This window comes from Podarcis vaucheri (assembly GCF_965113315.1).
Source record: "Podarcis vaucheri genome assembly, chromosome: 4".
Lineage (NCBI taxonomy): Eukaryota > Metazoa > Chordata > Lepidosauria > Squamata > Lacertidae > Podarcis > Podarcis vaucheri.
Genome location: NC_138762.1, coordinates 5,342,705 through 5,368,275, shown reverse-complemented (window position 1 = coordinate 5,368,275; position 25,571 = coordinate 5,342,705). Strand labels below are relative to the sequence as shown.

At 51.0% G+C, this 25,571-nt stretch overlaps 1 protein-coding gene across 4 annotated transcripts; it reads right to left on the bottom strand.

Annotated features, from left to right (window-relative positions):
- Positions 1–992: 992 nt before the first annotated feature.
- Positions 993–24,420, bottom strand: RNF121 (ring finger protein 121). Of its 4 annotated transcripts, none has more exons than XM_082220473.1 (9): positions 24,329–24,420; positions 17,646–17,683; positions 16,501–16,642; positions 15,441–15,595; positions 14,935–15,042; positions 13,018–13,138; positions 9,360–9,493; positions 7,152–7,253; positions 993–4,521 (listed from the first exon to the last, which is right to left on the bottom strand). In XM_082220473.1, exons 1-9 carry the CDS (start codon positions 24,383–24,385, stop codon positions 4,269–4,271), a joined length of 1,110 nt encoding a protein of 369 aa, XP_082076599.1. In that variant the 5' UTR covers positions 24,386–24,420; the 3' UTR covers positions 993–4,268. The 4 variants fall into 4 exon arrangements, with proteins under 4 accessions (XP_082076599.1, XP_082076596.1, XP_082076597.1 ...); XM_082220470.1 differs by having other exon boundaries at positions 993–4,495; XM_082220471.1 differs by lacking the exon at positions 24,329–24,420 and adding an exon at positions 19,654–19,780 and having other exon boundaries at positions 993–4,495.
- Between the last annotated feature and the right edge of the window lie 1,151 nt (positions 24,421–25,571).

The following is a 25,571-nucleotide window of genomic DNA, read 5'->3' as shown; positions in this document are numbered from 1 at the left end:
TCACCTCAAAAGAATGGCCAGGCTGCCCAGGTAATGCAACCATTAAAACATTATCAGGTATCTTGGCAGAGAGGAGAGAAGCCATACAAACCACCTCTTTCTGTGATGTATGTATGATGCTTTTAGGGTAAAGGTAAAGGGACCCCTGACCCTTAGGGCCAGTCGTGGACGACTCTGGGGTTGCGGTGCTCATCTCGCTTTATTGGCCGAGGGAGCAGGCGTTTGTCCACAGAAAGTTTTTCCGGGTCATGTGGCCAGCAGGACTAAGCCGCTTCTGGCGAACCAGAGCAGCGCACAGAAACGGCGTTTACCTTCCCGACGGTGTGGTACTTATTTATTTACTTGCACTTTGACGTGCTTTCGAACTGCTAGGTTGGCAGGAGCAGGGACCGAGCAACAGGAGCTCAACCCGTCGCGGGGATTCGAACCGCTGACCTTCCGATCGGCAAGCCTTAGACTCTGTGGTTTAGACCACCTGCGTGCTTTTAGGGTAGTCTTTGCTTAAAGGGTTGGCCAATGTCAAAAGTCTTCAAAGGTTCCTGCAAACTTTGTTCTTGGTCTCTCTTACCTCCTTGCAAGGTGGGGGTGGGTGGGACTCTATTGCAACAAAAAACGAAAGATCTCCTTGCTTTCACGGGATCTTGCCTCCACCCATTCTTCTTTGATAGATCATGAACTTAGGGGATGCAGAATCACTTGGGGAGTTGGGCAGCAGAAGGCAACCCCCAATTCTTCTACAGCAAGATCACCACCCCTGCTTCTCTCTTCCTCCTTCTTGCACTCAAAAGTTAGATTCCTGTATGCTATGTGAAGGCAGGGACCTGCCGTTTTATTCCCGCTTCTGAGATATGTTAAGCACCACGTTCCAATGGTGATGGAAATTTACTACAGCCCAGAGTTGCTGCTCTGTTAACTGAGTCAAAATGGACATGTTTCCCCCCTGCAAAGTCAGCACAGTGTAAATGAATGTCAAAAGTCTGAGTCACAGCAAGTCATCAGAATTATTTTGCTTTATTTTCCTTTCAAGGAACCCTGACGTGCTTTCATGTACAGAGTACCATTTGAGAAAAGAAACAGGAACCCTTCCGCCTGTCTCTCCCCCGACCCAAACTGCTCCAGCGCACGGTACAGGCAAACCATTCCTAGACAGCCCAGACACCACTGGGATGGGAGCTGAAACAACCATAAACTGCTCAAGTGCAGAGGGACCACTTCATTTGGGCGGGGAGCATAAATAAAGCTTTGCTTTTGAAAAGGGGAAGCAGGACCTGCAATAAAATGTTGCAGCACGGGCTCCTGCTCACTGCTCCAGCCAGCCATGGCCTCTCCCCTGATGTCCAGCTGTACGATGCTCCATTCAATTCGCTCTCAATAGTCAGGACTGTGCATCGAAAGCAGTGTCACGCCACTTTCAAGCAGCCAGGGTTTCTCCCAAAGAACCCTGGGAACTCTTGTTTGCTAAGGGCGCTGAGACTTTTCGGAGGTCCTGTCCCCTTTGCAGAGCTACAGTTCCCAAGCTTCCTGGTAACTGGAGTGGAGTTGCTTAAAGTGGTGTGATCCTGCTTTCAATGCATAGTGTGCCTATCACCACTTTTACCTATTTCTTCAAAATGCCTGCCCCCCCCCCTTCTGCAAAGTTCCTCCCTGGAGACTGCAAGGACCTTCCACATGAATGTGGATGGTGCTGCTTTGGCTACAAGGGACACTCATTATATAATACCACTAAGAGAGGAAATGACGCCCTCCTTGGTTAAATAGGAAAAGAAATCCATTCAAAATGCCTTTCAAACCTCATCTGACGCGCAAGGCCCTCCCAGTCAAACAAGGAACTTCTTGGAAATGCGAGGAGCACGCAGTTCGGCAGAATTTATTACACATTCGTTTGGGTGGAGATAAAGAATTAAGCCACCCTATGCCTTTCAAAAGATCTTTTCGCAGAAGAGTTATCAGATTGCAAATGTCTGGTTTGTGGATTACACAGTGCAGACTAAAACCGTCAAACTTGACTCTCCCCAAATTGCACTGTACCTTTTTGGATAGCGAGGTCAGCCCACAAGGGATCCTGCAACACATTTTGACCCTCTGCCCCACTGGCTGCCCAACAGAACCCCCAAATACCGGCATGCATTGGGGTGAGGAAATTCTTGCAACATGCAGAATGTTATATCTGCCGCCCTCAGAACTTCCCCAGTCCGACATCCCACTTGAAGCTTAGCGCAGAACCAGGAAGCTGCCCCCAGGAAAAGTGGGGCGGGTGGGAAGAAGGAACTCCAGTTGCCTAGGAAGGTTTATTTCACCCCTTGGAGACACCTCCCTCACCCCAGGAAAGATTCCTCCCAATGCACTGGGCTTTTTCACCCTCTTTCACACATGCGCCCAGCATCAAAACAGTGCAGAACAGGGATGTTCACTTGAAGATCCTACTTTTGATCAAACGTCCAGGGAACAAGCCAGAGATGGAGGCAACCCTCAGCAGCTGCCTAGGAGAGCAATTCAGCTGTTGCCACAGGGCAGAGGGCAAAATGCAGGGCTCAAGAGACCCCTCTCTCTCGCCCATCCACAATATACCCAACTGGCCTAGCCGCAAGAGGCGCTGCCCACAGCTTTCCCTATCCTGGGGCCTTGCAAATCCCGGGGCTGATGGGATTTGTGGTCCAAAACATCAGGAGAGTCCCAGGGGCAAAGGGAGGCTGAGCGATTCCAATGCCGGTGCCATTTCCCGCGGACTTCCTACGTCTGAAAGTCGCCCCAACTGCACTGGAAACGGACAGACGGTGCCATCACTCTCCCCTGGGAATTTTGGCTTCATGGGGTGATGCCAGGCTGCACAAGGAAGGCTTGGAGGCCAAGGGGTGATTGCCCATCTCGCCCCAGGAGGGTCCAGCCCGGCCCGTTTTCCATCACGATGCTCCCAATATCCTGGAGAAGCCGGTTCTGGTCACCCAAAGGTGGCCAGTGGTGTGGGCAGCAGCTGAGCGGCAGGACAGACACGCTCTCTCACTGGCTCAGGGTTGTTTGCCACTTCCCTGCTGAGCAGCACCCTATTGCACACACAGACCCACACTTTCCGTGGGGCTGCTTGGGAGAGGAATAGGAGTTCGGAAAGGGTTTCCTTCCGCCAAGAGCTCCCTCTTCTCTGTAGTTCGTCATCAACGTGCTTTCAGGGGAAACACCCGCATGTGTTCCCGCAGTTATGTCCAAACGTGGAAAGAACAGAGGTCACAGACAGAAATTGTCCCGCGGGATCCAAGGCGGCCGGCTTGTCCTTTTCGGGGAGCAGGGAAGAGTCGGCATGGCAGGCCCCGATTCGCAGCTCCTGTTTGTCGAGGGCTGGCGGGCCTTGCCTCTTCTTAACAGAGACCAGCGAGACACGCTCTCGTAGAAAAGGAACTCACTGTACAAAAAAAGGCCCGGCTACCAACAGGGATGTTGTAAGAGAAAAATAGTGCAAAAATACAGAGAGAGAAAGAGAAAGAGAGAGGAGATTTTTCTGAACCAGCCCAGGTTTATGAACCTAAGGCAAGCCAGGGAGTGTTTACTACTTTCAGCAAGGCAAGATATGTGAAGAAAGTTGGGAAAAGGCTGCTCCGAGCTGGAACACTCAAAGAGGGTCCTCTCCCTCCAACAAAATGCACATTATTGCTGCTACGCCTCCCCCCCCTCCAGGCCGTTCCTGGGCAGCTGGTCTCACCTTGCCAGCCCCTCTCCTGTATCAGGATGGTGATGGGGTGGCAGGCAGAGACATCGCCCTCCCAAGCCTCATTTGGGCAGCCCAGCTGCATCCCACAGCCAAGTCTTGTTTCTCAGAACTGCTGCGCTGGCTAGGAGGGGACCCCAGTGCGAATCCTGCTCCCCTGCAAGGGACGGGGAAGGGCTGGCCAGCAAGGGCAGAAGGTCTGGGGCTGACAGTGCTGCTGCTGCTGCTGCACAGATCCTCTCTGCTTATTTCTTTTGCTCTACGGCAACCATAATAACTAAGGACGAGCGAGTTGGGACGGCAGGGGAGGGCCCCCCCAAAGGTTCTGTTTCCTTTCGCATCAGCAATAAAAAGGTTTTAAATATGCTCATTAAAATAATTCTTTTCTTTTCTCTTTTTTTTCTTTAAAAAAAGATTCCTCTCCCTCCCAACCCAAGCGGCGGCGACACCCCCTTTTGTGCAAAGTCCTTCCCACCCCCCCAAATTCCAGCTGTCACAGCAGCTGCTGAGCAAGAGGCCGCGATCCTGAGAGGTCAGTGATTCAAAACGCCATCTCCTCCTTTGGGTGTCCTCAGCGCCGCCCTCCGCCACACGCAGCTCGGTGGCCGCAGCTCCCCAGGCGCGACCCGGACGAAGGTGGGAGGAGGGAGCCGGCGGGGGGAGGGGGAGGAGCGGGGTTACTCCAAGCCCAGGATGTAGTTGATCCCTTGGACCAGTCCGATGATGACCGGCTGCCAGGCCACCAGGTAGCGGAGCCAGTCAAGGAGCTGCCCGTACATGACGTGCGGCCGTTCCCAGCTGGGGTGGAAAGAGTTAAAAGGAAACTCGAGGTGCAAAAACCAGGGGGGCCCAAAGCGGGTGGGGTACCTGCTCCTCCTGCTTAGAGTTGCCCAAATTAACGAGTAATGAGTTTCAGAACCTCTGCAGGTCCAAAGCTTTGGCAGCTGCAGGGAAAAGGTTCTTCCAGAGGAACATACCGTATTTTTCGCTCCATAAGACACACCTTTTCCCTCCTAAAAAGTACAGTGGTGCCTCGCAAGACGAAATTAATCTGTTCCACGAGCCTCTTCGTCTAGCAGTTTTTTTCGTCTTGCGAAGCAACCCTATTAGCGGCTTAGCGCTATTAGCGGTTTAGCGGCTATTAGCGGTTTAGCGGCTATTAAAGGCTTAGCGGATTAGCGGCTAAAAGGCTATTAGCGGCTTAGCGGCTTAGAAAAAGGGGGGGAAAGCGGGGGGGAAAATCGGAACACTTGCAAGACGTTTTCGTCTTGCGAAGCAAGCCCATAGGGAAAATCGTATTGCGAAGCAGCTCAAAAACGGAAAACCCTTTCGTCTAGCGGGTTTTCCGTCTTGAGAGGCATTCGTCTTGTGGGGCACCACTGTAAGAGGAAATGTGTGTGTGTCTTATGGAGCAAATGCAGGCGGGAGGCAGGCAGGAAAAGCCCCCAAGAGTAATAACACACTCCGTGCGGCCCTTGTGGGCTTTTCCCCAAGGAGGGAGAAGGGCAGACCGTCACTGACGGGCTGTCCTTCTCCGACCTCGTAGAAAAGCCTGCAAGAGCTGCGCACCCTTTAAAGAGCGCACGACTCTTGCTGGCATTTGTGGGAGGTGGGCGAAGAGACAGAGGGCAGCCCCACCTCCCCGGAAAAGCCCCCAAGAGCTGCACTTCCTTTCACAAGCCGCTTGGGGGCTCCCCCCCACACAGCAAAGCCTGCAAGCACTGCACACACGCTCCACGCAGCTCGTGAAAGGGAGCGCTGAGCAGAGCCTGGGATGCAGACAGGCTCTGCTCAGCGCTCCCTTAAAAAAATCCCCCCCCCTTGCATTCCCCCTCTAAAAACTAGGTGCGTCTGATGGTGTGAAAAATACGGTAGTTAAAACTGTGGAACTCTCTGCCACAGGAAAGTGGTGGCAGCCAACCTGGAGGATTGGACAAATTCAAGGAGGGCTGTTGATGGCTGCTAGCTCTGCCTCCGTCCTTCTGAACACCAGTTGCTGGAAACCACAGGAGAGGAGAGGGCTCTTGTGGCCGGATCCTGCGTGCTGGTTTCCCACAGGCTGGCCACTGGGAGGATGCGGGACCAGATCAGCCATTGGCCTGATCTGACGTTGAGCCCAGGGCTAATCCCTTCCTCTCCTCCATGAATCTGCCCAGCCCTCCTTTAAAGCCACCTGGCCTCTTGTGGGAGGGAGTTCCATAGGTTAACTGTGTGTCCTTTCTTTTTATCTCCGCTGGATGCCCGCGAGATCCGGGGTGATGACAGAGGAAAGGGAACTTTTCTCTGCCTGTCCCTTTGCCAGACCATGTATCATTTCATGCACTACAGTGGCACCTTGGTTCTCAAACACCTTGGTACTGAAACAACTTGGAACCCAAACGCTGCAAACCTTGGAAGTGTTCCAGTTTGCGAACTTTATTTGGAAGCCAAACGTGCTCCGTTTTGAGTATTACGCTGAGGTAATAATAATCATAATAATGATTATTCCCCAGCCACTCTGGGCGGCTTCCAACCGAATATTAAAAACAATACAGCATCAGACATTAAAAACTTCCCTAAAGAGGGCTGCCTTCACTTGTCTTTTAAAAGTAAAATAGTTGTTTATTGCCTTGACATCTGGTGGGAGGGCTTTCCACAGGGCAGGAGCCACCACTGAGAAGGCCCTCTGCCTGCTTCCCTGTAACTTGGCTTCTCGCAGGGAGGGAACCACCAGAAGGCCCTCGGAGCTGGACCTCAGTGTCCAGGTTGAACGATGGGGGTGGAGACGCTCCTTCAGGTATATAGGACCGAGACCGAGGTCTGTCTGTTTTCGCTATTTATTTTGCGTTTTTGTTTTTGTGATTGTGTGGAACCCCGTTCAGCTACTGATTGATTGATTGTGTGACTGCAGTACATTGATTATTGCTTTCATTTTATGGACCAATGGTCTTGTTAGATAGTAAAATTCATGTTAAGTTGCTGCTTTAGGGGTTGTTTTTAAAAGTCTGGAACAGATTAATCCCTTTTGCATTACTTTCTATGGGGAAGTGCGCCTTGGTTTTGGAACGGACCTCTGGAAGGGATTACCGTATTTTTCGCTCTATAACACGCACCAGACCATAACACGCATGTAGTTTTTAGAGGAGGAAAATCCGTAGGCATGCAACCTGTAGGCATTCCCTCCATAACACGCACAGACATTTCCCCTTACTTTCTAGGAGGAAAAAAGTGAGTGTTATGGTGCAAAAAATACGGTAAGTTTGAGAGCCAAGGTACCACTGTACTGCCATGGCTGCAACCTCTGAGGGACGGGGCAGAAGAAGCTGCTCCTCTCCAGCCTGCGCCCAGCCATAGGCTGCTACCTTTCAGTCCAAGGAGCTGCTTGCTGTGCCTGTTCTGGCTGCAGGCGCTTCTTCCGAGCTTCCCCAGCCACCCTTCCTCCCCTCTCCTGCAGACCCCCTTCCCTGAAGGATACGGGTTGCTGAACATCCTCTTCAGGTCCACCTTCTCTTTGCAGTAGGGGCAGGTCTGCTTCTTCCCAACGATGCACCAGCCGCGGATGCAGAACTCGTGGAAGCTGGGAGGGGCAGCGAGTTAAGGGCAGCGGGGGGAGAAAAGAGAAAAACCAGGCACACCCACGGGACTCCGGGAGGCAGCAGAGAGATCTGGCCGAGGGAGCCAAGCACAGAAAAGGCAACGGCATGTTGGTTTGCTGCTGGGGTGGGGTGGGGTTCACGTTTCACCCTGTGAAATGGGGGAGAGGAGGGACAGAGAGCCCCACGCCCCCCCCAATGTCCATCAGAAGCACCTGCTGCCTCCGACTTGCCCTGGCTGCAGCTGGACTTCTTGTTCACTGAGATGAACAAGATGAACTTCTTGTTCACTGAGTCTAACCCCACTGCAGGGGGTTAGACTAGATGACTTTCTGGGCCCCTTCCGAGTCCAATTCTACGGTTCCAAAGGACCTGGCGCAGCTCCTGTGGTTAGGCAGAGGGCTCCAATTGGAGAACAGCCTTTACCGAAGGCGCCATAGGCTTTGAAGACACTCGAACTCGGGACGCAAGGGAGAAACGTGCTAAGAGGAAGGCATGCTTGGCAAATCCACGCCGTGATCAACTCCCGCCCGGAAACCTATGTCCCCACAGAGGAAGGATGTGTGGGTCCAGAATTGGCCTCCACAGTCACTTGCGGACTCATTGATAAAACCGTGTTCATGGAAGACAATCTTACTCGGCTACGAGGGATCGCCAGAGAAGAAAAAGAATGGTTCCATGTATATAACATGTGACCATACTTGTGATTCTTTGTGATTCATTGCCTGTACGCGGATACATTCAAATGGAAAGTGGAATAGCGAAGCAATAAATCAAATTGAATCCAAGCCCAAGGCAGCCATTGGCTAGTTGGGCGCCCTCCTGCCTTTGAAAGAGAAGCCTGCAAAAGTCATGTGGGGAAACGTACGCATGTACATGGATTCCGGCCATGACCGGACACCGAACTGTCATAGTAACAGGGCAGAAAAACACACACACGAGGATCTCCCATCGCTTGTGATGGACGCTTGCCAGTTCCATGCCTCTCCCTTCATGTGTCACCCCTGGTTCCTCTTTCTCCAACCACAGCCACATACTAGGGCAGCATTTCCCAACCTTGGGCCTCCAGCTGTTTTTGGACTACAACTCCCATAATCCTCAGCTAGCAAGACCAGTGGTCAGGGATGATGGGAATTGTAGTTCGAAAACAGCTGGAGGCCCAAGGTTGGGAAACACTGTACTAGGGAGCCGCAAGGGCTCTGCTGCGTCACTAACCAGGACACAAAGCTCAAAGGCTGCACTCAGGATCCCTGGAATCACAGAAATGTGGAGTCGAATGGGAACCCCGAAGGTCCTCTAGCCCACCCCCTGGAACGCAGGACTCTTTCACGCAATGTGGAGCTCGAACCCACAACCCTGGGATTAAGAGTCTCGTGCTCTAACAACTGTGCTGCCTGGGGTTGCTGGGAGTTGTAGTCTGAAAGACCCAGAGGGAGCCTTGCTGGGAAAGGCTGCTATGCAGCAAAGGATTTTCTTCCTCACCCTTTGCTCACTTTCGGCTCAAGCTTCCCTACGAAAGAGTGCAGAGGTACGAAACGTTCCTGGCTGAAACCAGCAGCCACAAGTCGTGACATTTCAGCACAAGCCGCAAGGAGTTTCGCTCCCCCGGCGCACATGGAGGAAGCCACAAACCACCTCTCAGCCGCAGGGAGGCAGCGTCACAGAAACTGGGCCGGGGAAGCAGTCGTGAATTTAGTCAGGGCCTCAACGCTTCCCCTGGTTGCGGTGTCGGCGAACACATATGCCGATGACGGCATCCCTGCAAAGTCACGGCTTCCGGGAGAAGGGCTTGGCCCTCTGAAGAATGAGAACGTCAGCACTTAGAATTGTAGAACTGTATAGAGTTGGAAAGGGACCCCCAAGGCTCATCCAGTCCAACCCCCCCCCAATGGAGGAATCTCAACTAGAGCATCCCTGAGAGGTGGCCAGCCAATCTCTGCATAGAAACCTCCATTGACAGACAGCCCACTGTATCCGGAGGCCGTGGAATCACAGAATTGTTGGGTTGGAGGGAGCCCCCAAGAACCACCTGGTCGACACCCCCCCCGCGATGCGCCGGAATTACAGAGAGCACCCCCGCCAAAGGATACACGTGATTGCAGGACAGCCTGTACGTGTTCTCGATGATCCCTTCTTCGTTGACGTCCACAAAGATCTGCTGGCCACAGACGGCACAGACGCTGTCCGAGAGGTGCTTGGTGGGCATCCCTGATGCGCTGTAGAACTGCTCCGCAGGCGCCGAGAGGCCGGGAGGAAGACACAGAGGACCCGGGTGAGTGGAGGCATCTCAACTCAGGCTCCCTCCTGGGGGGAATACCAGCACACTAGCCCCAGAGACCACCTTGGACGCGAGTCCTTCAAGGCCTGCTTCTCAGGATCTGCAGACTCGCTTTAGGGGGTTTAGTCTGGGTCATGATTTAATTGTGGATATGTCAGTTTCAGGGACACAGGTGGCGCTGTGGGTTAAACCACAGAGCCTAGGACTTGCCGATCAGAAGGTCGGCGGTTCGAATCCCCGCCACGGGGTGAGCTCCCGTTGCTCGGTCCCTGTTCCTGCCAACCTAGCAGTTCGAAAGTATGTCAAAGTTCAAGTAGATAAATAGGTACCGCTCCGGCAGGAAGGTAAACGGTGTTTCTGTGTGCTGCTTTAGTTTCGCCAGAAGCAGCTTAGTCATGCTGGCCACAGGACCCGGAAGCTGTACGCTGGCTCCCTCGGCCAATAAAGCGAGATGAGCGCCGCAACCCCAGAGTCGGCCATGACTGGACCTAATGGTCAGGGGTCCCTTTACCTTTACGTCAGTTTCACTGTTACTGTTATTAATTTCCCATTTCTTTATTTTTAGATCTTTCCTGGGGATTGCTTAATTTTGTTCCACGTGCCTTCAAATGTCTTTATTTGCTGCTTACGACTACTTTTGTTACGCTTTCATTATTACATTATTCTCGTCTTGCAAGCTGCCTTGAGCAGGGCTACAACTGTGGAAAAGCGGCTCAGGAATGAACTACGGTGATGATGAAGGCTGCAGCGAGAGTGCAGAGTAACCGCAGCCAGGTGGCAACCACACATAAAACCTTAGCCATGAGAGGACCCCCCATCCGAGAAGCAAGACCTCATCCAGGGAGCTGAGGCTGGCTGCAAAAGAGTCAGGGGCTGATACGCTGTCACCCTTTGATTGCTGTGTTTATTATTTTAGCATAGTGTTACCTTGATTGTCAAATGGCTTGGCTCCCAAGCAAATCAGCTCCCGAACGGCGCAAACCTGGAAGTAAGTGTTCCAGTTTTTGAAAGATTTTCGGAAGCCGAACGTCTGGCACGACTTCTGCTTGAGTGCAGGAAGCTCCTGCAGCCAATCAGAAGCAGCGCCTTGGTTTTTGAACGGTTCTGGGAGTCGAATGGACTTCCGGAGCAGATTAAGTTTGACAACCAAGGTACCACTGTGTTGTTAATGTTGTTCACTACTATTTATACAGCTGGTATGTTTCCTCCCCCCAAAATTTGCTATATGAAACATTCATGTATTATATGATTCCCTCTCCACCCACCATGACATTCTGTATTGTGTATCTTTCTTAATGGAGACTTTTGGGTCACAAGTGACTAAGAAGTGTAATAAATGAAATGAGAGAGGTTGACATGAGACTTCCTCCAGCCTGGCTTCCTCACTCTAGACCAGGGGTCCTCACACTTTTTAAACAGGGGGCCAGTTCACTGTCCCTCAGACACTGTTGGGGGCCAGACTATAGTTTGAAAAAAATATGAACGAATTCCTATGCACACTGCACATATAATAAATTATTATTACTACGTATTGTTAAGGAGGTTAAAACTTGGTACTCGGTTTCTAGTTTGATGTAGGCGCTGTGAGTCACTTTTATACTTCATTTCTTCTGGGTTATTTTTGATGTTGTTGTTCCTCATGCATATGACTTTCTCTGCATTGAAGTTTATTTTCAAACTTGGGGAAGTGTGGGTGGAGAGCTCTATTTGAAAGGTTAACCCACCACTATTTACATGGAGATTCCCTTGTACGATAAACTGTTGTGATTCAGGCTTCTCTTCTTACTAATTCTATTTGCATATGTTGCCTCTGTTTTTGGTGCTTCCCTAACTTTTAAGGTTGCCAAGGTTGCCGCACAGGGCCCGCGAGCACGATAAGGAGGCAACCAGTGGGCACGGAGCCGGGCTGAGGGGAAGGGAGGAGGGTAAGGGCTGGCGTGGAAGGGATTCGTTTGCCACCATCCCATCCTCCGCCAACGTAAAGGGGCAGTGCGCCGTTACCAAGCAGCTGGTGATGGCGGTAGCAACCGCATTACCAAGTCTTTGTTACACACGCATGCTTTTACCTCAGGACTCTTCCCGCCCAGCCCCTTCTGAGCCTCGGGCCTTGCTGGTGGGGGGGGGGAGGGGGTCAGGAGCGATCTGCCAGGCGGGCCAGATCTGGCCCGCAGCCCGTAGTTTGAGGACCCCTGCTCCAGATAGGGGCTACAAATCTGATCACCCTTGAATGTGTCGAGCGTGGCTGTCATGCACACATCTCTGAATGCCTCCCTCTGGAAACCGAGGGCATAGTTTGCCCCGTGTGGCTGCACTTTGCATCCTGAGGCTATTATGAAGAGTGCTGCTCAAAGAAGCTCTCTGGCACCAACTCGTGGCCGAAGTTTATCACAGAGGCAGAGAGAGAAACCCCTCTGTCACTGCGATCACAGTATGACCTGCCAGCTCATCCTCCTGGTACTGAGATCAGCGGTGGCATTAAAAGCCTCCTTGCCCAGGGAAAGCCCCCCCCCCCCCCGTGTAAAAAACTAGTCTAATACCTGCCGCTTGGTTTAGCTGAAAACCCAAGTGAAAGGCGGCTTTGACACTCAGAATTCAGCCGCCACCCAAGCTCAGGGCAGAGCAGCCCTCGGCTGCTCACAGAAGCAGGATGCTGCCCAGGAAAAGCAGCCCCAAGGCAGCTGGGGCAGGAACACGGCCAGGCACCATCATCATGCCTCTTAGCTCCCTCTTCCGTTCTCGTTCTGTGCCTTGCAAAAATCCCCTTTCCCACTGAACTGAAACTTGATTGAGCAAAATCTCTGGTTCAGCAGGTGAGACTGGATTTTTGCAGAATGACCAGAAAAGCTCTCGAACCCGGGGGTGGGGTGGGGAATTAATCGGGACACAATATGACCAAAATACGGGCCAAGTGAAAGTGTGGGTGAGTCCTTGGTGACCGACAAGATCAGATTATAAGCAACTCCCCACCCCACCCCCCTTTGTTTGTAACTTTCGGACTGAAGCACATCAATAAATTTCTAAAATTACTTGGGACCCTATCAAGGGAGCTCCACAACTATCTCTGCAGCCCATTTTTAAGGATCTGAATGTGGACATTTGGCCAAAGGACTGACTTGTGCTGTTGGATGCTGCCAGATTATTCATTGCTTGAAAGTGGAAAAGTATTACAAAACCTAAATATTTGTTTGGGGTATGCTACTGTTTGGGACTTGACTGTATCAGAGCAGATGAATAAAGGATCTGAGGATGCAGAAACTCTGACAATTTACAGCGCTCTTTTATCTGCACCAGTGTATAAAACCTAGAATTCATCAACACTAATTATTTGTTGATTTTTCAAAGTTTTGCCTACCCCCGTGTCAAATGGTACAGCGTTACTTGGCTTTCCTAAATTTATGTTTGTTATTTTGTTTCCCAAGGTTACGTTCACCCTTTTCTTAAAAAAGAGGCTTGTCCTGCATGAATCTTACCCCTATAGTGGAGGCCATGTAGTCAGCACACATTTCGGCAAAGTCTCGCTCCAGTACTCCGTAATAGAGGCCATAGAAGAGGAGAGAAATCCCAAAGTCCATTCCATCTTCTGGCTTGATTCTATCGAAGGGAACAGCCTTTCGTAAGTCCCACACTGACAGACAGCTCAGGGCAACTGCTAGGGCCTTTACTGAACACACCACGCAGAAGCCACGCTGCAGGTTCTCTGACGCCTGCTTAATTTCACCTCTTACAGGGACAGAGGGAGCCTGCCTCAGGAAAATGTCTCCCTTCAGGACAAAATGCTCAGGGGCAGGCACGGTGCTTAGACTTCAAAATGAACAAACTCCCAGCATATCTGTGGACCAGCCCCTTGGGAACTGTAGTTCCCCCAGATTTTCTGGGACTACAACCACCCCCCCCTCCCTGGCGAGCGGGGCCAATGGATGGGGATGGTGGGAGCCTGGGGGACTTCCTAGCTGCATGCTCAGGCAAACTAGGCCCTGCAGGTGCCTTAGGGGTTTGGCCTCCTCCTGGGTCCCTGATTCCTCGCTCTGCCCCGTGCTGCACTCTCTGAATGTCTTCTGCACACCCAGCATTTCTCAGCGCTAATGCAGAATCAGGGATCTGGCACGGAACTGGTGCCCTGAACACATCAGCTGGCATGTCTTCCTTTTCACAGAGAAAGAGGCTTGCGTCTCCCAGGAGAGTGGGATTCCTAGAAGTCAGGAAGTAAACATGGAGCAAGCCTTCCAGTATTTCAACGGGGAGGAGCTGCACGTCGCCCCCTCCGGGCTGCTGCTGCTGCTTCCTATGTTCCTCTCCATTCCTCTTTGCCACTCGGCCCCCAACGCAGGGTGATTTGGGTCTCTTTCTGGCACAGATCATGCTCAGATCCGCTGACCACGTTCATGAGACAGACTGCGAGGGGCACTGAGGGACCGCAGGGCGGCCGTAGTTCTGCCCATGGTTTGTCTCTCTTCTGGGTCACGCTCAGCATCCAGACTCCCCAATTCGACAGTGAAGCAGAAGGAAGGGGCCGAAGGGAGAGTGTGGGAGGCTGGACATCTTTTGCTGCAACTGCACCACACCTGCTTAATTTAGGGCTGGCTTGGCTGTTTATTTGGACAATAAAAGGTGCTCTGAGGCAGCATGAGATACAAAAGGCGCACCCTGTGAATAATATCGCTAAAGCGCAGCCTTCCAAATCACATTTCTCTCCCCGGGATCCTTGGTCCCTATTCCTGGGGCATGCCTCTCAGGTCACAGGATGACGCTGGGAAAATGTCTCCTTTTCTGATTTCACAGGGGTAGAGCAGAGCCAGCGGGATGCAGTGGTTACGAGTGCTGAACATCTCATAGCCCCGCACCCCTTGTATCTTGCTCTGCGCTGCCAGATTTGTGCCCATTCGACTGCCTGTCCCACTTCCCCAAACTATTCTTCTGATACGCCATGTACTAAGGCAAGGGGACGCGGGTGGTGCTGTGGGTTAAACCACAGAGCCTAGGGCTTGCCAATCAGAAGGTCGGCGGTTCGAATCCCCGCGACGGGGTGAGCTCCCGTTGCTCGGTCCCTGCTCCTGCCCACCTAGCAGTTTGAAAGCACGTCAAAGTGCAAGTAGATAAATAGGTACCGCTCCGGCGGGAAGGTAAACGGCGTTTCTGTGTGCTGCTCTGGTTCGCCAGAAGCGGCTTAGTCCTGCTGGCCACATGACCCGGAAGCTGTACGCCGGCTCCCTCGGCCAGTAAAGCAAGATGAGCGCCGCAACCCCAGAGTCGGTCACGACTGAACCTAATGGTCAGGGGTCCTTTTTACTAAGGCAAGGGCACATCTATGAAGAGGGCAGTTCTGGCAGCTAGTGGGAGACTTGAAAGCTATATCTCTTGCAATGCCAACAACAGAGGGGTTCTCTCACCTGAATAATAGGTTCAGCCCAAAGAGCGTGAACATCACAGCCATGTAGCCCACAATTCCTGTGGCGTAGCTGATCTTGTATATTAGCAGAAACCACTTGTACACCAACCTACGTGCAAAAGAGAGAAGCGGGAACACAGATTCAGGGCAGAGAAAAGAAAGTCCTTCATGCAGCGCAGAGTTAAACTATGGAACTCCTTCCGGCAGGAGGAGGGGATGGCCCCCAATTTGGATGGCTTTGAAAGAGGATAGGACAAATTCACAGAGGAGGAGAGGGCTATTGATGGCTCCTGGCCAGGATGGCTCTGCTCTGCCTCCACAGCTGGGAGCAGCAATGCTTCTGAATGGCTGGAAACCGCAGGAGGCGAGAGAGTTGCCCTAGTGCTCCAATCTTGTTTGCAGGTTTCCCTTTTGGGCGTCTGGTTAAGCACTGAGAGAACAGGATCCTGGGCCTGTGTGCCATTGGCTGCAGCGTTCTTATGTAAGAGCCAAGAGGTTTCTGCTTACCTGGGAGTCGTCTGGACGAGAGGTTTGCGTGTTGCTCTGAACGTGACGAAAGCTGTGACGACGGAAAAGAAGACCCAGATCACCAGGAACCGCCACCAGTGCAGCTTCACTGTGAAGTAGATGGGGACAACCCACATCTGGAAGAGGGTCACCATCTGTAGCAAGGGAAGAGAAGGAAAGAGTTCTGGGCAACGCAATTTAAGGAGGATGTCGACAACCTGGAGGATCCAGGGTCTGGAATCCAAGCCTTAGGAGGAACGATTGAGGGAGTTGGGGATGTTTAACCTAGAAAAGAGGAGACTGAGAGGAGATATGTTAAAGGTAAAGGTAAAGGTACCCCTGACCATTAGGTCCAGTTGTGGACGACTATGGGGTTGCGGCGCTCATCTTGCTTTACTGGCCAAGGGAGCCGGTGTACAGTTTCCGGGTCATGTGGCCAGCATGACTAAGCCGCTTCTGGCGAACCAGAGCAGCGCACGGAAACGCCGTTTACCTTCCTGCCAGAGTGGTAACTATTTATCTACTTGCACTTTGATGTGCTTTCGAACTGCTAGGTTGGCAGGAGCTGGTACCGAACAATAGGAGCCCACCCCGTCGCGGGGATTCGAACCACCGACCTTCTGATCGACAAGCCCTAGGCTCTGTGGTTTAGACCACAGCGCCACCTGCGTCCCCGGAGATATGGTAGTCATCTTCAAATATCTCCAGGATGGAAGATGGAGTGAACTAGCTAGCAAGACCAGTGGTCAGGGATGATGGGAATTGTAGTTCAAAAACAGCTGGAGGCCCAAGGTTGGGAAACTATACCACTGCCAAACATAGAATGTTCAGCCACATTTTCTAGTGTACTATTTGCATTGGGGTTTTTTGCCGCTTGCCCAGTGGGATACCATGTGGGTGGGGCTTCTGCCCAAAGAGAGATGAGTCACAGCCGCAAAGCCCAGCTCCCTCTACAGACTGCAGCCTCACCCCCTTTCAGGTGGGGCTTCCATAGGTGGCACCCCTGTGAGGATGGTGGAGGGGTCTCGAGAACATATACCCTGGGGAGGGAGCAGCTTACGTTATAGGAGCGGGGGTGCCTCTGCTTCCACTGCACCAGGAGGAGCTGAGCCACCACCAGGGTGGCGATCAGGATGAGGACCATTTCGGCGTGCATGGCCTCGTGGCCGCGGTGCTTGGCATGCATCCGAGCGTGTTCGACCCTGGAACGAGAGCAGAGCAAGTCAGTCTCTCGCACACTCATCTCAAGTAAGCACAGAGGGTGCTTGGCTGCATCACACCTGCATGGCAAACTGGACTCTGCAAGAAGACAGGGAAGCAGGTATGTGTGTGTGGGTCGTGGGCTGCAGGAAGCATGGAGTTTGGTACAGTACGATTGCACACATTTAACTTATTGCGGTTTCAACCGTACGCGGTTGGAGGGAGGCTTACTGAAACTGCACAAGTTAAATCCAAGCAAGGCAGAGAGCTGAACATTTTTTTGTTTCTTTTTTCGCACTAGGTCAGGGTTCTTAAAATGGAGGAAGGTTCCTGAATCGGCCCCTGTAGGAAGCGAAATGCCAGACCAATATGATCTTTGGCACCTTGAACACAAAGAAGGATGGAAAGGAGCTACGAAGTGAATAAAAATTACACAGAGTAAGTAGCAGATGCATAACAATGTACTGGAAAAAAGCAATGGAAACAGGCCGGCTGGCACTATTTGTCCAGGTTGCAAAGCTGGGCGGCGTTTGGTACAGGAGGTGAGGTGGCACAGCCCAACGGTGGGCTCAAGTGCCAGGGGCATCTGTAGCTGAGCTGAACTATGGCAGCCTTCCTTAGTCAAAACAAGGGAGGGGAGTAGGACCCTTTTAAAGGAACCACCATCCAAATGTATCAACTGTTTGAGGTCCAGACCTGCTGCTCTGCCAGATACCCTCTCAACACGGGATCTGTCAAGTTTTAAATGACCACAAAATAAAGCGGCAGTTCAGCTCTCCTGCAAAGACTGTTGTTATAAAACGGAGAAGAGGGAGGAGACAGGAAATTCTTTTGAGGGGCAAATGCAAACTGCATAATTTCACGTTTCCACAAGTGCTTTGTGCACCAGCCATGAAGAAAACTGCACCAGGCAGGCAACTTGGTCTTTAAGGACCCAATAGAAGAGAAAACAGGTGTCATCTGACAAGTCCATGAACCTTGCAGGCAGGCAGGCTCTTTACTCACCTCCATCTCTCCTCAGGAGCCAAATGCGATAAATCAACCTGTGGGAGACAAGAACAAGCAGCTACAGCATAAGCCCGGAAGAGAGAGCGAGAGTGAGAGAGCAGGCGGCAATCTCTAGCTTCAGCAAGAACCAAGCACAAAAACTGCTCCTGGGTTCCTCCATGTGCCATGGGGCAGGGTTCAAGGGACGGCCCAAGGTGTGTCTGTGCGTGCCTGCATTGAACAGACCTTTGGCTCCAAACTAGGGGGAGGGAGGGGCATACATACATCAAAAGGCAGGTCCAGAGGAGGGGAGCTAAACCCACTCCTTCCCCAACACTCTCCTGCTTCCAGCTCTTGGGTGGAAAGAAGGCAAGCCCTCCCACCAAACACACTTTAGAGTCGGCAAGGAGACATAACTGATTTGGCCCTGGATCTCTCTGGAATAAAAGGGATGCGGGTGGCACTGTGGGTAAAACCTCAGCGCATAGGACTTGCCGACCGCAAGGTCAGCGGTTCGAATCCCCACGGCAGGGTGCGCTCCCGTCGTTCGGTCCCAGCGCCTGCCAACCTAGCAGTTCGAAAGCACCTCTGGGTGCAAGTAGATAAATAGGGACCGCTTACCAGCGGGAATGTAAACGGCGTTCCGTGTGCTGCGCTGGCTCGCCAGATGCAGCTTGTCACGCTGGCCACGTGACCCGGAAGTGTCTGCGGACAGCGCTGGCTCCCAGCCTATAGAGTAAGATGAGCGCACAACCCTAGAGTCCGGCAAGACTGGCCCGTACGGGCAGGGGTACCTTTACCTTTTACTCTCTGGAATGCAAAGCAAAGTTTGATAGAGGCTTGAGGTGCTCCACGAGCACCAAGTGGTTTTCTTTCAAAATACTTTTCTTAAATTAAAAGTGTGAACTTAGACCCTGTAATAAAAACATGACATTCTCTCATTTCGCATGCCAGTTGCACCGAGCCATCCCATGAGCAGCCTTGCTCAACCTGGCACCCTCCAGAGGGGTTGGGCTACAGCTCCCATCAGCTCACACCGGAACAGGCACAAGGGGGGCTAATGGGGGTTGGACTCCAACATGTCTGCAAGGTATGACATTGGTTATCCCTGCCATACATAAAATGAACCACATCTAACTGAAATGGAGAGTTCATTTCAAAATCAAGCCATTAAAGGTAAAGGGTAAAGGGACCCCTGACCATTAGGTCCAGTTGCGGACGCCTCTGGGGTTACGGCGCTCATCTTGCTTTACTGACCGAGGGAGCTGGCATACAGCTTCTGGGACATGTGACCAGCATGACTAAGCTGCTTCTGGCGAAACCAAAGCAGTGCACAGAAACACCGTTTACCTTCCCGTCGGAGTGGTACCTATTTATCTACTTGCATTTTGATGTGCTTTTGAACTGCTAGGTTGGCAGGAGCAGGGACCGAGCAATGGAAGCTCACCTCGTTGCGAGGATTCGAACCGCCGACCTTCTGATCGGCAAGCTCTAGGCTCAGTGGTTTAGACCACAGCGCTACCTGTATCCCCAGAACCCTTAAGCAATAACAGCAACCATAAGAATAATAATTTATTATTATTTGTACCCCGCCCATCTGACTGAGTTGCCACACCAAGTGTTAAGTAGCACTTCATGCAGGGATGCCAAGATCCCAGAAGGGATTTAGTGCTGCACCAATAATATTCAATTATTCCCTCCATTCTGGGCAGATTCACATGTACTCTTTTGCCAGCATGGAATCCCAGGGAACTCAAGACCTCATTGTCACACACTGGTAAATGACACAGGAATACACACGTGTAACCTGATTCATCCGCTGTGTTTTCTGAGGGATCCAGGCACCGAGATAATACAACTCCTATCTGGAAGTCTCCCTCAAGCTACCCAGAGGTAGCTGTGTTGCTGGAGCACAAAGTACTTGTGGCATCTTGAAGAATCTACTTGCTGTCGCCATGGCTTCTCTGCTTTAGTGCAAGACAGGCCATCTGCTATAGAGAGACTTGCCATCAACCATGCCACTCACCTTTAGGGCAGCCATCTCAACTCTTCAAAGCAGACAAGCATGGCTGACCTTCGACTCCCTTCCGCAAACTCGGCCTCTGTGAAATGCCAATTGGCCTTCCAACCCCCCCCCCCACTGCGCTGAGAAACGTACAGAACCTTTGCAGCCCAACAGATTCCACCTGTATTGTTAGGTCACCTTCTAGGAGAGGCTAGGGAAGATTCTTAGAGTAGTGCCAAAAACACACACCCGCTTCCTTGGGGGTCATGTGGAATTTTGTTGGCACCATCTATGTCCCACTGCACTTTTTACCAAAATGGCAGGTCCCTACCCCCAAAGAGATTACAATCTAATTTTGATTGTAATCTGGGGTGGTGTGAGAGTTTGACGGGGCTCCTGTGTGTAGCTCATCGCCTCACAGGTTTCTGTGCAAGGCTGAAGGGAGGCAGCTGTCTCTTTTGCACAAAGGAGCTGCCTGTCTGGAGCTCAATAATTTAAAATGAGGTTGAATGATGGCCAGAAGATTATCTGGAAAGATTATACTATTTAAAAAAACACAACTTCAAGGATTTCCCAAAGGTTGGGGAGGGGGGAGAATAAACATCCTTAACAGTAAAATCTTATATATGCTGTCTCAGATTGAGGTCAGAGGACCTTACTCCTGTGTAAGCATGCAATAAGGTTTAGACTAAGTGATAATCTGAAAAGATCAAGAACCTGAAGGAAAATGCATCTACCCAGCTACTATGCACAGTCATATATTAGCTCCTAAAAGACCAGCAGATTTTACAGATGAGAAACCTCCTTGTTTCTGATTTTTCTCTGCACTCTTGAAAAATTGAGCCATCTCCCTTTAAAACCACGAGAATCAAATACGCTCAGAATTTTACAACAAAGGCCTTTTGGTCATGAGAAACGTGTACGGTCTTTAGGAGACCTACTTTAGTCCACCTTGGCTCAGCGAAATATTTTAAGGCAAGAGGTAGAATTTCAATCCACCGGTGGACCAGGGCCAACTTCCGGATTCCTGCAACAAGTGCTGGACTCCGAGGACTCCTCCAGCTAGCAAGCGTGTGCATATTTAGGATCACCAGACACACACTGAGTCATGCTCCTTAAAGGTCAAGGGACCACTAAGGCCCCCTCTCGCACCGTAAATTTAAGATGCAGCTGGTGGATCGCAGGGATGTGAATAACAAAAAACAGACCGGGCATCAGCCCCACCCTGGCTGTACGTGGCAACAGGTAGCCGTTGCCGGGGCTTACCTTACAGAGGGCAAAAGGACAAGTAAGGAGGAAAGAGCAGGCAAGAGCAATCATGACTTAAGCAGCTGCTTGCAACACGAGGCGGCAGGCAGAGCAGATCTTGCTGTTTACTGCCACATGGAGGAAAGTGGGCCACCTCCCTCACCAACTCAGCTAACGAAGAAGGCTGATCCTGCAGCAGGAGTCTCTTTGCCCAGCCAACAAGCAGGGCAGGAAAACAACCTTTTTCCATGCAAGAGGGAAAGAAGCCCAGCAATACAGCCGCTCATCAGATCTCTTAATGTCAAATGAGAAGCTCTGAGGTGTCTGCAGTTATCTATGAAGGTGCTGGAAGTGACTGCCAGCAACCTCAAGTAAACACGGTTTCTTGCTCAAAGGGACACATTGACATGGGCTTCCCCCGCACTGCTGTAGGTGCCCCATAGTGCCAACATTGGAGGCAGCCGCACACAGGTCCTGCCCACATGCCCCGGGCTCGCCTGTGCACTGCCATGGATCCCCGTGCACCAATGTTCCTTGTGTAGTACAAGTACAGCAGAATTATTATCTATCAGCAACTCCATCTGCAGGCAGAAATGAGGAGAAAAGCACTGCATGACTCTGCCTCCTTCCCTGTCTAACCCCAGCTCCTCTTATTGCAGTTTGCTGACTTCTGTCTTCCTATTAGCCCCCAAATTACTGGAATAGCCAAGTATTAACAGGAGAAGGATTGCATATTCACTTATTCTGAAATATACAATGTCTTAATTTTGCAGTTTGCAGAAGTTATGTAACTAACTTCTTGTTTCTAAAAAAGGATAATCCATGGAAGCTTTTCCTCAAATACCACATCCTAGACTGCTCAAGAAACCAGGAGTTTCCTTTGTCTAATTTCACACTTATCTTAGACAAGTCAGGAACTAAAAGTTTTTAAATGAACATATGCAATCTCTGCATCACTCTCAATCTTATGTCTCTTGGAAAACAATCCTAGGTACGCAGAAGTGAACTGAGCAATAAGGCTATCAACAGCAACCAGCCAGGTTGGCAACCGGGTTTTACTGATATGTCTGACTTTTAAAAATGGTTTTCATTTAAAATAAAGTGCACTTCATAAATATTCAAATAAATAAAGTGGACGTTAAAAAAAAATATCAGTAGGCATTTTAACAGCAGCTTGATTTTACAGTTTTAACTTGTTTTTATTTTGTATTGCATCTTTGTAAGCTGCGTAGACCACTGCAGTTACATGGTATGCAAATTATATTAAAAAAACCTTCCGATAGGAGAGGCAGCCAGTGATGGCTGGTGCCTGCTGGGCCTGGTGAGGTGGAAGGCAGGGAGGCAAGCAGTAGGCAAAGCCTATGCCAACGGCTTCTAGTTTTGTCTCCATCCTGCTGAGTTCATCAAGGGTGACACTGAGGCAGAGGAGGAGGAAGCTGGTAGGCAGGGCCACCTGTTGGACTGTTGTAAGAAGGCACGTGAAGGTTGGCGGAGGGCAGACTGAGGTTGGTTGGGCAATGCCTCATTTGCCCTACTGGGCTGGCTCCACTAGAGGTGTGGTGTCTTTCTGAATACCAGCCACCAGGGTATCCAAGCAGAGGAAAGTGCTGCTGCCTTCATGTCCTGCCTCTGGGCTTCCCATTGTGGAGAGAGAGATTTTGTCTTTTTTTCTATTGTGATTTTATGTTATGAACTGCCCTAAGACAGAGCAGTATACAGAGCAGTATACAAATATACTGCTGAGCAGTGTACAGAGCAGTATATACAAATATACTGCAGAGCAGTGTACAGAGCAGTATACAAATTCAATTAATAATAATAATGCAATTGATGATGACCTAGATGGACGCCCTTTGGTCTGATCTAGCAACCAGGCCCTTGTTACTCCTCCCCTGCCTCTGTAACATTTTTAACACTGCATGTTCCTTGGGGCAGGGACCTGTTTCTCTGCTTATGCTGTATGTTGAAGCCCCACTCATTGGCAATCACACTATATGTGCAACAGCAACTGTAGCAGCAGCAAAAAGGTGTGATTACCCTGGGTATTGGGAAAGGAATGTGACACTGGATTTAAAACAACAGAATTATAGAGTTGGAAGGGACTCAGAGGATCCTAGTAGCTCAACCCCCAAGGAATGAAGGAATCACACCTGGAGCTCTGTGTCCTGTTCTGGGCACCCTGGTTTAAGAAGGATATTGACAAGCTGTGTGCAGAGGAGAGTGACCAAGAGGAACAAGGGTCTGGAAACCAAGCCTGATGAGGAACAGTTGAAAAAGCTGGGCATGTTTAGCCTGTAAAAGATAAGACTGAGAGGAGATAGAAAAGCCGTCTTCAAATATCTCAAGGGCTGTCACATGGATATAATAGTTTATTTTTAGCCCACCCATCTGACAGCCACTCTTGGGGGGCTTCCGGCACATATAAAAACACAGTATGTGCTGGAGGAGGGAACAAGCTTGTTTTCTTCTGTTTCAGAGGCTAGGACCGAAAGCAATGGCTTCAAGTTGCAAGAAAGGAGATTCTGACTAAATTTCTGATGGTAAGAGCCGTTCAGCAGTGGAATGGACTCCCTCGGAAGGTGGCGGAAGCAGAGGTTGGATGCTGTCATGGATGCTTCGGCTGAGATTCCTGCCTTGCAGTGGGTTGGACTAGATGACCTGCAGGGGTCCCGTTCCGACTCTATGATTCTTTGGTTTGAGAGGAGGGACGGGGGGAGAGAGAGAGAGAGGGCAAAGTCTCGGGGTCCAGACTTGGGCGGCAGCCACGGCGCTCCCTGGGCGACCTTGGGCCGGCCACAGCCCAGACTACCTGGCAGGACTGTTGTGAGGGCAAATTGAGATCGGCCTGGGGGAGGAATGGAGCTGGGGGAATGGGGGCGAGGGGGATACGTGGATCCCTCTGAGGAAGGGGAGAAGATTTTATCTGTCAGGGGAAGGAAATGCAATGGAGAAAGCAAAAGGGAGAAGGTGCTACCACTAAAAAAAATAAAAATAAAATAAGGGTTTAACCTGAGAAGCGGGTGGAGGTTAAACTGAACATTGCGTGGCAAAGGCCGAGGTCCCCTGAGATTATATTTAATTCATTCATTAATTTTTATAATGAATGATTTTAGAATGTTGTTTATGTTGTACTTTTGTACTGTTTTATTGTTGTTAGCCGCCCTGAGCCCGGCTTTGGCTGGGGAGGGCGGGATATAAATAAAATTTATTATTATTATTATTATTATTATTATTATTATTATTATTATTATTATTATTATCAAGAAAAATGACAATGAGGCTGTTAATGATGCGCCAATAGTAACAATAGTATTAATAGTAATAATGCTACTGGCGGTTAGGATGCTGCCCCTCCCCCTCCGGAGCCCCCCAACCTCCGCCCCCCACACCCCTCCCCCCACATAGGCCCCTCCCCCCGCCGCCGTGGGGCAGCAAGCCCCGCCCTCACCTCCTCCACGTCGCGGTCCAGGGGGCCCCCAACCTCCACTTCCACCACCGCCGCCATCTTGCCCCCTCTCCCTCCCTCCAGCGCCGAGGCCAGGTGGCCCGCTCGCTTCCGCCGGAGCCCGCCAATCGCCGCTCACTACCGGTTCCCGCTCGGCCAATCGCCCGGCGCGCGAGCCGCCGCCGGAGGGGCCGATTGGAGGAGGCGGGTCTGGGGGGGGGGCGGGGCCGAGCTGGCCGAAGGAGCCTGTCAGAGCGGGCGAGGGAGCGTCCGACATGTAGCAGCTTCGTTAGCGGGCGCAAAAAGTCTTGTTTGGCTGACAAGGTGGTCAGAGACCGAGTCCCGGCAGGCTGCGTTTCCACAGGCATTTTCTGGAATCCGCCGCAATAGTCTTCACGGGATGGCCGGGTACTTTCTACGTTTCTTACGCCAGCAGGAAATTGAGGGACGCTCCCTGGCGTCTGCCCCGCCCCTCAAATCCAGCTGCGCGCGGCGCTTTCGAGGCCGGCAGGAGGAAGGACTACGGCTCCCAGCATGCTTTGCGACCTCTCCTGTCAGAGTTCCTTGTTTTAAAAAAATAAGGAACAAATTTAGCGTCGTGATTCGAAACAACGTTGGCTCTACCATGTAGTAGAAAGCATTTGTTTATTTATTTTAAAAACTTTTTTTTTTTAAAAAAAACAGTCCGTTTACGAACGACCTCGGTGACGTCACGCGGAGAGGCGAGCAACCAGCCAATCAGCGTCGAGGGTCAAGGGGCTTGGCAGTATTGGCGGGAGATTGAGAAACCCCGGGAAACTAAGGAAGGCGCTCCCGGGATCCCTGGGACGGGGAGAGATCTCTCTTAGTTACCTCATTTGCATACGTTGATTCCCGGGTCACGCGGGTGCTGAGAGAAGCCCCCTCGGAAGAGATAGAGGTAAGTGCTGCAGTCCGGGATGTGAAGGGTTAAATTCATTCATTCATTCATTCATTCATAAGTATTTCTACTTTTTGTATTTTTTAGTTTTTGTCGTTTAGTTTTGGTTGTTGGGTTTTGCTTTTTGGTCTTGTCTTTTCCTCCCTTTTCTTTTTCTTTTTAAGTGCTATTTTATTTATCTTAGATCCCTAAATATTTTTACTATGCACTTTGTAAAATTTATCTCAGTCTAAGAATATGTAATGTAATGTATCCTTTTCATGTTTGTTGTGTTATTTTTTTTTGGGGGGGGAAATCATTCACTCGTTTTGTTTTGTTTTGGCTGCT

Coding starts and splice junctions, on each gene's coding strand:
- RNF121 (XM_082220473.1), bottom strand. CDS start 24,385: ATGGCGGCGGTGGTGGAAGTGGAGGTTGGGGGCCCCCTGGACCGCGAC. Junction 15,043..15,440: donor CTCGTCCAGACGACTCCCAG/GTAAGCAGAAAC, acceptor TTTTGCACGTAG/GTTGGTGTACAAGTGGTTTC. Junction 7,254..9,359: donor AGGCTGTCCTGCAATCACGT/GTATCCTTTGGC, acceptor TGCCCCTCCCAG/CTTCCACGAGTTCTGCATCC.